The sequence below is a fragment of a genome, unplaced genomic scaffold (assembly GCF_019419815.1).
Source record: "Pyrus x bretschneideri cultivar Hongxiangsu unplaced genomic scaffold, Pyrus_bretschneideri_v1 Contig33, whole genome shotgun sequence".
Lineage (NCBI taxonomy): Eukaryota > Viridiplantae > Streptophyta > Magnoliopsida > Rosales > Rosaceae > Pyrus > Pyrus x bretschneideri.
Genome location: NW_025999646.1, coordinates 2,941,149 through 2,952,854, shown reverse-complemented (window position 1 = coordinate 2,952,854; position 11,706 = coordinate 2,941,149). Strand labels below are relative to the sequence as shown.

The 11,706-nt window shown below is 38.1% G+C and overlaps 2 protein-coding genes and 1 long non-coding RNA gene across 3 annotated transcripts; 2 read left to right on the top strand and 1 right to left on the bottom strand.

The window, feature by feature from the left end:
• Positions 1–952: 952 nt before the first annotated feature.
• Positions 953–3,449, top strand: LOC125480503 (vesicle-associated protein 4-2-like). The gene is made up of 7 exons (XM_048591448.1): positions 953–1,449; positions 1,837–1,907; positions 2,064–2,145; positions 2,379–2,497; positions 2,657–2,734; positions 2,861–2,980; positions 3,076–3,449. The coding sequence occupies exons 1-7, from the start codon at positions 1,170–1,172 to the stop codon at positions 3,133–3,135; spliced, it is 810 nt and encodes a 269-aa protein (XP_048447405.1). The 5' UTR covers positions 953–1,169; the 3' UTR covers positions 3,136–3,449.
• Positions 3,450–4,971: 1,522 nt separating this feature from the next.
• Positions 4,972–6,068, top strand: LOC125480305. Its single transcript, XR_007260666.1, has 2 exons — positions 4,972–5,130; positions 5,688–6,068. It is a non-coding gene; the product is annotated as an uncharacterized LOC125480305 (long non-coding RNA).
• A 2,418-nt stretch (positions 6,069–8,486) lies between these two features.
• Positions 8,487–11,405, bottom strand: LOC125480409 (sugar carrier protein C-like). The gene is made up of 4 exons (XM_048591251.1): positions 11,146–11,405; positions 10,722–11,044; positions 9,264–9,893; positions 8,487–9,075 (listed from the first exon to the last, which is right to left on the bottom strand). The coding sequence occupies exons 1-4, from the start codon at positions 11,276–11,278 to the stop codon at positions 8,602–8,604; spliced, it is 1,560 nt and encodes a 519-aa protein (XP_048447208.1). The 5' UTR covers positions 11,279–11,405; the 3' UTR covers positions 8,487–8,601.
• Between the last annotated feature and the right edge of the window lie 301 nt (positions 11,406–11,706).

Below are 11,706 nucleotides of genomic sequence, written 5' to 3'. Positions count from 1 at the left end.
TTTTTCTCGTGTTCACATTCCACACTAAGATTAAATTAGTTTAAAACACATTCAACGATTTGTTAGACAAATAAGAAATTAATGTGATTAAAGTATTCACTAAAACTCACTGTTAAGGAGAACACTTTGAGACTCTCTCCTAATGAGTGCGGTTGCTCGACAATGTTATCAGTACAATGACATCACCTTGTAACAATTATTTTTTTCTTTCTCTTCGTTCGAACCAATTCGGTTGCTCGGCTTCTTGTATTTAAATAAGAGATTTTTCAGTATGATTAGTATACAAGTTAGTACACAATATATGATTATACAAATTGTAAAATAAATGTGTCAAAAAGTTAATAATTAAAAAAATAAAAAATTTCATAACTTTTATAAAATCACGTAATTTTAGTGTATCATTTATGTTTCAGTTGCAATAAAAAATTTCTCGTCCCTACCTTCAATCTTCAATGCCCATTTGATTATTTATCTGGGGTGGGCATAGTTGGTACTTATGGAACCTGTGGAAAGGCTTTCTTAAATTCCTTGAATAAGTTTATGCATCGAAGATATTTTCATATTATTTTGCACATAATTTTTTATACAACTTCGTGTTATTTGATCTTCTTGATAGATGCTGCTCTTGAATCGTATCTCATTTTTTTAGATATGAATCACACACTTCATGTGGATCTAGCTCTCTTAAAAGCATTTGATATATTTAATAATAAAAAAAAAAACAACGGATGGTTTTGTCGTAACAGCCCACTTCTTCAAAAGTATAAAAAGCTCACAGAGGTATTTCGATATTTCCTAATCACTATTGTGATTCACATAAACATTGCAATAAGTAAGTTTATCTCCCGTAGTTAACCCAAAGTCAACTCAAGAACCTCACGTCAACGGTTTGTCTTTCGCGAGCCAGACTTAGCCATTGATTTGCTTTCACAAAAAGCTAAAAAGCATTCTGTGTCCGCTGTACGACGTCGTTTTACTCACGTCGAAGTAGAAAAGTACGAAAGGAGGAGGACAGACGGACGCCACAAAGGTGAAGCACAAAAGGTTCGGGCGTGAACTCATACGGTCAAATCCAATTGAATCCTCTCCGTCGGTTCCGATTTGCTCCGCACTGCGCGGAGACTTTGAGACAAACGACGCCGTTTCGACTCTGTCTAATGCTCTGAGAGATGGCCGTCGCTGACCAAAAGTCAAAGTCGTCGTCTTCGTCTTCGTCCTCGTCCGACGGAAAAGTCTGGGGCTTCTTCAAGCGCCCGTTTCGGACGTCGGGGAAAGCCGCCGTTACGACGTCGTCCTCGTCGTGGCACAACGCTCCCCACCACCATAGTAACGCTCAGGGCGACGGATCGAATCAAAACGCCGCGAAGTCGGTGTCGTCCGTCGCCAGGTCGCTGCTTCTGACTCGCCGTAGACTCAAGCTCGATCCCAACAATAAACTCTATTTTCCCTGTACGTCTCCTTATTTAGTTATCTGTTAATTAATTTAATTTATTTTTATTTCTTCTATTTTTAGTATGTTATATGTAGATTGTGAATAATTGTTGTGGATTTGCTTCTGGATTTTAGATTTTATTGCTGATTTTAGGATCAAGGAAACTGTAAAAATGCATTTGCAAGTTGCGATTCGTGTTATTAAGCTAATCATGTCGATAATACGGTGATTAATCCAAGTTTTATGGATGCAATCGATGATTTTCGTGTTGCTGTCACGATTTTTTCGAATGAGTTAGTGGCTATATAAGGAAATCAAATTAGTTTTCCGATTTATTTCGGTATTGGGTTTATTGCCTGATGATTTATTTGCTTATTTATGTGTATGGACTCTGTTTCTTGAAGGTGAACCCGGAAAGCAGGTTAGGAGTGCCATTAGAATTAAAAACACCAGCAAGTCCTTTGTAGCATTCAAGGTACCGTCATGTGTTTACGATTTTACTTCTGTTCTGTAGTTTCTCAGAATTTTTGTAATTTGAGAATGTTTGGTGAAGCCTAATGTGGTTGATATTGTTCGAGTTTCTTATCCTGATTGATTTTTTCTAACGAGTTTTCTTGCTTACTTGCTTTAGTTCCAAACAACTGCACCGAAAAGTTGTTTCATGCGTCCTCCAGGAGCGATTCTTAGTCCTGGCGAGAGTCTTATAGCGACTGGTAACGGTTTCTGTATAACTTTGTGCAATTCAATTCATTTCATTTCCCTTTATGATATAGTGTTGGAAACGGTATTGCCCTTTTATACGGGTTTCTGTTTTGCTTTAATGGAATTATGTCTCATGAAATTAAAAGTATCATCGTTTTTATTCAGATAGTTTTGTCTTCTCAAGCTTTAACTTGTTTTGGCCTTTTAACGAGATCTTTTTTGTTATTTTGGTTTGTTATGGTAGTATTCAAGTTTGTTGAGGCCCCCGAGAAGAATGAAAAACTAGTGGATCAAAAGAGCAGAGTTAAGTTTAAAATCATGAGCTTGAAGGTGAAGGGAGCAATGGAATATGTACCTGAACTGGTACGTAAATAGTGTGCATCCTTTAAATGTTATCTCGAGTTATAAAATCCTAATTTAGTAGCTGGTCTTATAAACATGTTCATTGGTAAAAATTTTAATATAAAAATTGATTTGTATGTCGTCTGAAATATTCATTTTCAAATTATTTTTTGGTAACAGTTTGATGAGCAAAAGGACCAAGTGGCCGTAGAGCAGATACTACGGGTTGTCTTTCTAGATCCAGAGCGTTCTACTCCTGTAAGTGCGGTTGACATGAAATTAACTTGATGTCAATATTTGTGTTTGTAAATGTATATCCCGGACCTGTATGGCTTTCTGTTGGCATTTATGTTAAGAGATTAATACTTTTTTGTTTCTTCAAAGGCTATGGAAAAACTGAAGCGCCAGTTGGCTGATGCCGATGCTGCGCTGGAGGCACGCAAGAAACCTGCGGAAGAAACTGGTCCAAAGATTATTGGAGAAGGACTTGTCATAGATGAATGGGTGAGTACATTGTTCTGTTGTCACACAGAAATTGCTTGTGCAATGAATACCTTCTTACGTGCTTCATTCATTTTTGCCCTTTGTGTCTTGTTTAGAAGGAGAGGAGGGAAAGATATCTCGCCCGTCAGCAAGTTGAAGGCGTGGACTCCCCATGAGCATTTGTTTCGGGTGGCTTTTTCTGATGTGAGTGAGAAGCGATGGTCTACTTTGGTGTATCATTTGTAACCATCGTTTATTTGTATCATTCGGTAATGTGTAGGATGTGGTATTGAGAAGGTACAAAAAGGATGAGGACGGTCCAACGTTTATACATTGATGTAAAAAAAAGAAGACAATTTGAAGTGGAGAGTCTCTTGTAATTTGAGAGTACTCTGAACTTGGCTAAGTCAGTCACAATGATGAACGGTATGTATGTAGATAACGCGATTTTGTTTCTCTTTCGAGAATAAAACTCGTCTTAGTTGCGTGATGTGGCATTTACCGAAGATAAAATTTTAGCATTTCTCAACATGGATTGAGATCTACTCTGGATCTGTGTCCGGAGCATGAGAATCGAGAGATCTAGACCACGTAATTTCATTTCTACAGTTCTTACTAGTTCATTTCACTGATTCACAAAAACTAAAAACTTAGACGGCTCGGATCTCTCTCTCTAAAATGGTCAGGATCTATCAATTTGCGGGCTTTGAATGCAGAGTGATCCGGAGTGGATCTCATTCCTGTCAACATTACCGTTGGAATGGCGATGATGCCACCACCCCTTTCTATAATTAGTGTGTCAAAACTAGACACTGTTAATATATGCAAGGGAAAGGTATAAAAGTGCCGGCCAAGTACCAAAATAGGCATGGAAGCCGGCCTTGTGCACTTCTACTTTCCTCCACCTGAGGCTGGTTTGCAGCTGGTGCTGCCACTCTTCAAATAGGGTGGCTGCAGCCGCTGCTTAAGTTTGAAGATGTGCAGTGACTTGTGCGATAGTATCAAACTGAGCAACAACAGATTTTATACCGTTTGAACAAAATTTAGCAACATACAGAAGCTGTTTCAATCTTCGGAGTAACAACGGAATTGGCATCACTCTCACTCCTCAGTTGTCATTTGCTTCACTATCTGCTTATTCTGATGCTGATTCGGTAGGTTGTCCAGACATCCGGCGTTCACCATCTAGTTATTTAGTCTATTTCGGCACTAATCTTATCTCTTGGTGTTCCAAAAGCAACCGATACTTGCGTGCTCTACTGCTGAAGCCGAGTATCTGTCTCTAGCTTATGCTTTTGCTGAGACCACCTGGCTATGATTTCTTCTTGGTAAGCTTGGTGTTCACTTGCGCTTCCCTATTTTGCTGCGTTGTGACAACCTAAGTGCCACTTATCTTCCTGCTAATCCTGTTCATCATGCTCGCACTAGTCATATTGAACTTGAGGATCACTTTGTCCGTGAAAAAATGGCTCTTGGTAGTCATAGTGTGTGCTATATTTCATTCACTGAGCAACCTGCTGACCTTCTCACCAAAGCTATTCATCAGCCACGCCATGGTACTCTTCGTTCCAAACTCATCTGATCTCGACCGTCCAGTTTGTGGGGGTGTTAGAACAGAGCCGTTGACTCTGGAATCTTTTCCGTAATTGTTATTGATTGCCTATTATGTAATTGATAATTGATAACTGTAATTGGACAAGGAAAAAACACAGAGTTGATAATACGGTCTAGTAGTATTCCTCTTCACTTGTAAGTGAGAGGTCTTAGGTTCGATTCTCGTCAAAAGAGACATTGAACTATATTATTACTAGCTTATTGTGAGACTTAGCCCACCCCTATCCTTTTAGTGTAAATAAAAAAACAAATAGGATGAAAAACCAAAGGGTAACATAGCTTACTTTGTATAGTATAATCCGCTTAAATGATAATGTATATATGCAGAGCAGCGGAAGCAACGTCCAACTCATACAGAGCTGGCCATTTTGTCTGAGGCTCGGATATGAACAACCTTCTTGGCTTCTTTTCCCACGTTTTTTACACTATAAATAGTAGAAACTCAAATAGGATGGCAAAACAAAGGAAGAAAGAGCTTAGGATGGCTAAGATTGTGAACTTGGTTTCGGTGCTTTCTCTCCTCCTCCTCATTGCTTTTGCTGACGCCCAAATTCTCGGTAAGGATGAATTTTTCTCATTTCTCCTCCAAACTTGTATTTTATTGTCGATTTTCTCTCTAAACTTTTATTTTGACCAGTTTCCCTACCAAACTATTGTAAATGACCAATGTCTCCCCATCCTTATAATTACACATTCTCTATCCAATTTTCGTCCAAAAAATTTGCGTATCTGTCCTTAATTGTTATTTGTTCTTTTTCATTTTTAATTTTTTTTTCTTAAAAACAATGAAAAGTTATATTTTTAAAAACAATGAAAAGTGATATTTTTATTTTTGAAACAAGGTCATAAAGGGGGAAAATGGCAAATTTGTAAATAGCTTTAGACTTTAAGGGGAAATTGGTCGAAATAAATTTTTAGGGAGAGAAATAACAACATATAGTCAGTAAAATCCTATCAATTTTATGTTGTTAAAAGTTTATATGAGGCTTTCTCTTGTGCATATCAAATTGCACATATAAGTTACACATCTAAATAGCAGCGATTAGATAATTTAATCGAATGAAATTTAACGACTTTGAATTGACGTGCATTTGTTTTTTGGATTTTGAATAAGGACATGGGTTCTTGAAGCCGCCTCCCACCCTAAAGTGTGATAAAACCTACGGTGTAAAAAGCGGAGACACTTGTTTTGGGGTTGAGCAAACCTTCAACTTGCCTACTGCCTTCTTTGAGTCAATCAACCCTAATCTCAACTGCACGATACTCTTCGTTGGCCAATGGCTCTGCCTTAATGGATCACTCAGTTAACAAGCTGCATGCCCAACTGCTCTCAAATATTGCAGAGTTCATGCACGATGATAAATAAGGAGAGACCAGAAAGTAATGTGTATTAATCCGTCACCATGTATTTGCCCATTAATTTTCAAGTGATTTTGGACGTTATATATTAAACTCAACTCAAAGACTTCCGAGTTGTTTTACCGTGTTTTTGTTATATATTCTTCAACGTCAAAGAGAAGTTCTTGAGTACGAGCGTCTACATGCCGCACCCTTCACACAAAAGGTGAGACATGCCGCATACTAGGGTTTATCCTTTAAGGTCATGTTTACGTATTTGTAATTAAAATAAGGAAGATCCGGACATAGCATGATCGAGTTATGAATGAATCGAAGTGAGCAGGAATTGGGAAGGAGTCATTTTTAATAAAGTATTTACCGACTGTTATAAATCGAATTGAAAAAGAAGTTGAATCAAAATAAAATGTTTACTAAACTATCAAGAATCGAAATACAAATCTTAATGGGAAGCCCAAACTTTATACATCCAACAACAAAAAGCCTATGAAAAAAAAAGGACTACTTCAAGCCAACAAGATTCCCCGTTTTGTGAGGCTCGGAAGGGGAGGGGGAACGTCTATCATACGTAGCCTTCCTCTTACATTGCAAAGAGACTATTTCCACAACTCAAACCTGTGACCTTTCGGTCACAAAAGAGCAACATTTTCGTTGCTCCAAGGCTTGGTCACAAAATAGCAACATTTTTGCTGTGACAAGGCTCGACCTCAAAAAGCCTATGAAAAATTCTTCTAAAAAGTGCTTTGGTATAAAAGTGCTTTTGAAACAAGGATATAGCTAGTTAGCATATGATACCCAAGTTTATATCCAAAAACATATCCATTTCAAAATCCAAGTCATGCGATTCTTCTTTTGATTCATAGTAAGGCCGTGACCAAATTGACAAACACCTCCCGCACACCTCTCTTTTTGTTGCTACAAGATTTTGGCATGTGACATGTAGTAATTCGTACAAGATTTATCCCTTGGATTCACATTCAAGCTTTGCGACAATACCAAAAGTTTCTTGCAACCCCATCATTACACTGCGGAAAAAAAATAAAAGAAAAATACCAACACCAATAGCATGTGTGACATTTGATGCCCACCTCCCCACTTGAAATAAAGTTAGGAGAGTGATGAGAATATTCATTTGGTTGTTGAATTTAGTTTCCCTTAGATCCTATAAATTTAGAATGGTGTTATTAACATACGTATTTTTATTTGTCATATACTCCTTTTAATTCTTGATCGTCGGATCGATTATAAATTGAAAAATATCAATAAATAAAAATTAATAAATATGTACAGAGACAAAAAGGAATGCGTAAATAACGTAATATCCTAAACTTCGAATTTTCCACACAAATGATTATTTAACCCAACATGCGCCATTACAACTATTAACTGGTTGGTGAGTGGATTGAGAGAGAAGATTAGTGTCTGGTTATGGGCTTAAGGGTGTTTGGTTTCAAGAATAATGAGTCTTTAAAATTACTTGTGTCTTCATCTTGTTACACATGTTGGTAAACTTGGGCACTGACTAGTGGGTATCTAAGTAATCTGGATTTATATCTAACACTTGTATGTTTTCATTAATTTAGACGGAGTACTATGTGCAACGACTATATTAAATGGACAAAACTCCTTATTACTTGAATTTTTACAACGTTAAGTTTCGACTTGTAAGTGCGAAATCCTATGTGAAGTTTATAAGCAGCGAGTTCAATACTTGATTACGATTAACTCATTGTATAAGCTAGCTTAGATCCTGACCAAAATATAATAAAAAAATACAAATAATACTAAAGAAATCAAAATTTTAAACGAAAATTAATGCTTGGGAGATAAAATCTCACTCAACATGGTCCTAACAACCAATCCAAAAATAAAATGGAAAATAGATGGTCCTAATCAAGATGTCTCTTACCCTAGTTAGACCCAAATACGAATCTCTTCTGATTAAGTGGATCCACCAATAATTGGTGCTCGTCAAGAAATTGAATTTCAACTTTCTGCTCCTGACTTCATGGATACTCCTTCCCTCCCAAATTGAATTCCTTTTCTCTTTTTAAATAATGTGGTTGCCTCTTGCAAGTCATTATTTTTGCCTCCCTTTGTTATTATTTATTCAAGTATGATTTTTTTGTTTTCTTTTAGTCTACATCCTTTTTGGATCTCTGTGTTTAGAGTTTAAGGACCCAAAGATCAAGGCCATTGAAGAGAGAGAAAGAGAGATTCAGATGTTTGGTTTGTGTAGGTGAGTAAGTGGAATAGACTAATGATAACTCGAGATTTAAAATGAGTGGTTCGAATATCTGAATCATTCAGCTCTAGAAACAAAGATCCTGAAAGGGTCTTAATTCTTTCTTCTTCTTATTTGGGTTTACTGGAAAAATCTGGTTGGCATTGGCCGTTGGCTTATTGTGCAGAAATCACCACCCAATAAGATGCAAACACAAGCGGTCTAGGTTAGTTATAGTAATGTGTTTGTTTTCTGTATATAAATTCGAATATTATTTTACGTACTCTAAATCAAAGTAAAATATCAGTAAAAAAACCTTATAGCAAAACTAAATTGGACATAAATGCACAATAATTTTATATCACCCTTGCCGATGGGAACAGTAATATTCACTGCTACAAAAATAAAAATAAAAGTAAATGAGGCATATATTTGCCCATCACCCAAATTACACATTTTTGACAGTTTGAGATGCCTTCTCCATCTCATAACCTCCTCCCTCTTCTGCACTGACGAATCTCTTCCAGTACCAATGTGACCTCCACACTTGGCCCATCTCTTCGATCGGAATCCCCTTCGTCTCAGGCAAGAAGTAGTAAACGAAGATTGACATCACAAACACAAAGAACGCAAAGAAAATGAAGAGCCCAAACTTCAAGTGGCAGAGCATTGTCAGGAAGATTTGAGCCACAATGAAGGTGAAGATCATGTTGACTGAAACGTTGACACTCTGTGCGGCTGATCGGATTTCCAACGGGAAGATTTCACTCGGGACTAGCCATCCGAGGGGACCCCATGACCATGCGAATCCTGCAACATATGTGCAGATGAACACCACCACCACAATTGCATACCACTTTGGCAATTCTCCAGGGGTCCCATTTACTCCAAACTTTGCACCAATGCAAGCTGCCACAACCGCCTGAAATTAAAGCAAACACACAATGAATTGACTAAATCGTCAAAAAATTCTCTGTGCAGGACGTCCATAAGGGACTTATATCATATCAATTTTATCAAAAACATAGCAGTAACATGTCAATATGTTTTGTTGACAACAATGGTATCGATATATATTAATCGATGACATATTGTCAGTTGGTTCTTTACCTGGCAAAATAACATTTGAGCTCCACCCTCAAGGAAAAGGAACCTTCTTCCCCACTTGTCAACGCCATAGATTGAGACCATAGTTGCAAGAACATTAACACTGCCGGTGATCACAGCTGACATGAGCGAGGCATCAGATCCAAACCCGATCGTGTTGAACAAAACCGGCGCGTAGAACATGATCACATTAATGCCGGTGAGCTGCTGAAAAAAGGGAATGAGGATTGCCATGCATAGGTGAGGTCTGTACTTCCTCCTCAACAAGTTTCTCCACGGGTCCTCAATTTGGTTTGCGGCATCACTGGCGGCAACTAGGTCACTGAACTCTTCGCTAACATCATCAACGCCGCGAATGCGCTGAAGCTTGGCCTTGGCTTCGTCGTGCTGGCCGCGCTCAATCATGGAGTTGGGAGTGTCTGGCAGGACAAGTGAGCCGATTGTGATGATAAGGGCGGGCACCATCGCGCCGCCCAAGCTCAATCTCCATCCCCAGCCACCCTTGATCTTGGCAAAGAAGTAGTTCAGCACATTGGCCACAAGGATACCAATTGTGATTGATAGCTGGAAGCCAATGTTGAGAGCTCCCCTGAATTTGTAGGGTGCCATCTCAGAGAGGTAGAGTGGCACTGACTGTAATCACAAAAGAAACATAAAAAACTAATTAGTCTAATTTATAAAGAAAATGATTCGAACTCGAGTACATAAAGAAAAAGTGATTAATCCGGCCAACCGATCAACTGACCTAACATCCGTTTGCAAGATTTGCATTTGAATAGTGGTAATCAATTTCGCAACCATTTTGATTAAAGTGAACAAAACGGTCATGGTCTAGGGCCACACATGGGTTTGACAAGTTGTCATGTTGCTTGGAACTTTGGAAGTAGACAACTTTATGAATTATTTTTATATTAGGAAGCCGAGAAAATGACAATTTGTATTAAATTTAGTCAAAAACCGCTATCTGATTGCATTTTTTTTAATTTTCTATTCAAATTCTTCGCACATGACACAACCCTTGTTTGGTTGCTAAGAAAACGGAAAAGCAAATAGCAAACTATCTCCCCTACATTTTCTCAGCAACCAAACAGCGTATTATACCAGAAAGCAGAGAACCCAATTTTGTCATATTCCAAGTAATTTCAATTCAGATCTGAAGGAAAGTGTAAGATCTAATTCTATTCATAAGCAAAAGACAGTGATTTTCGTATTCTCGTTTGCTTATTTTAAATAAAAAAAAATGTGCGAAAATCACTGTGGGAAACAAAAAGAGGAATAGAATCTCATTAGGCATTTGTTTTTTTTTGGTTTTCGGACAGCACGTTCCTTGTTCTTAACGGACAACATGCAATGAACAAAAATCAAACACCGTGTAAAATATCAAAATCTCTCGACTCGATTATTAAAAAGGGAAAATGATTTTCGCCCACCCCGAGTCAAAACTATGAAGCAGTAGTCTACCTGATTGGAGAATCCGATGCCGAAACCGAGCAACATACGGCCGAGGATCAACATCCAGACAGCTTTGGCAGCGGCATTGATGATAGCACCGGAGCAAAACAGCAGACCACCGAACAACATGGACAGTTTCCGGCCGAATTTTCTCGTCACGGTGGCGGCCACGATCGAGGATATGAGAGCAGCCAAGTACAGCGACGATGTGAACATGGTCAACGTTTGACTATCATATTGACAGTACTGGTTGTTCGTCTTGTCTTTCTCCTTCTTGTGATACACAGACAGAAAGAACTTCTTCAGGAACGAATCCATGGACGTTACACCACCTGATCATGAATGAAAATTACATAAACATCGTTTTTTTAAAAAAAAAAGAAGAAACTTTGCGACACTGTAATTAAAATTGTGATCGAGAAGTTTTAAGTACCAGAAATTCCGATATCGTAGCCAAAAATCAGACCACCCATGGCTGCAACGATACATGTGGCAAGAACGTAAGGAGTGAGATTTCCGGCATAGGCCTTGCCGTTCCCGCCGGTGGCGATACCAACAGCAGGCATTGTTGGGGTTTCTGGGAGGTTCAAATGCTAAGAGGTTTGATCAGAGAGAGAAGGCAAAAGGGTTTTAGAGAGAGAAAATGAGTGAGGACATAGGCCAAAGAGGAACAAGATGAGAGCTTTTGGGCAAGCAGGAGCGGGTGTATATATAGAGAAGACTAAAGTGCTATTCATTATCTTAATTTACAGAGAAGTACTGAGCTGTCAAAAAATAATAAACAAAAAGAGTATCTTCATTTTTTTCAATTGGCAATCAAATATAATTTTCATACACGCTACTTAATTTTTTGTAGATAAGATTGGATAGTATTTGGAGTAACATGTAAACAATTGAAGTATGCTACCATAAATCTAAGGGTCATATTGAAACGGATTTGTTTCTTACAAAAAAAGCAGTTAGTGATTTCGTCTTGGTAATTTTATCTTTTGGG

Coding starts and splice junctions, on each gene's coding strand:
- LOC125480503 (XM_048591448.1), top strand. CDS start 1,170: ATGGCCGTCGCTGACCAAAAGTCAAAGTCGTCGTCTTCGTCTTCGTCC. Junction 1,450..1,836: donor CAATAAACTCTATTTTCCCT/GTACGTCTCCTT, acceptor TGTTTCTTGAAG/GTGAACCCGGAAAGCAGGTT. Junction 2,498..2,656: donor TGGAATATGTACCTGAACTG/GTACGTAAATAG, acceptor TTTTGGTAACAG/TTTGATGAGCAAAAGGACCA.
- LOC125480409 (XM_048591251.1), bottom strand. CDS start 11,278: ATGCCTGCTGTTGGTATCGCCACCGGCGGGAACGGCAAGGCCTATGCC. Junction 9,894..10,721: donor GCATCGGATTCTCCAATCAG/GTAGACTACTGC, acceptor TTGTGATTACAG/TCAGTGCCACTCTACCTCTC. Junction 9,076..9,263: donor CTCAAATGTTATTTTGCCAG/GTAAAGAACCAA, acceptor CTTTAATTTCAG/GCGGTTGTGGCAGCTTGCAT.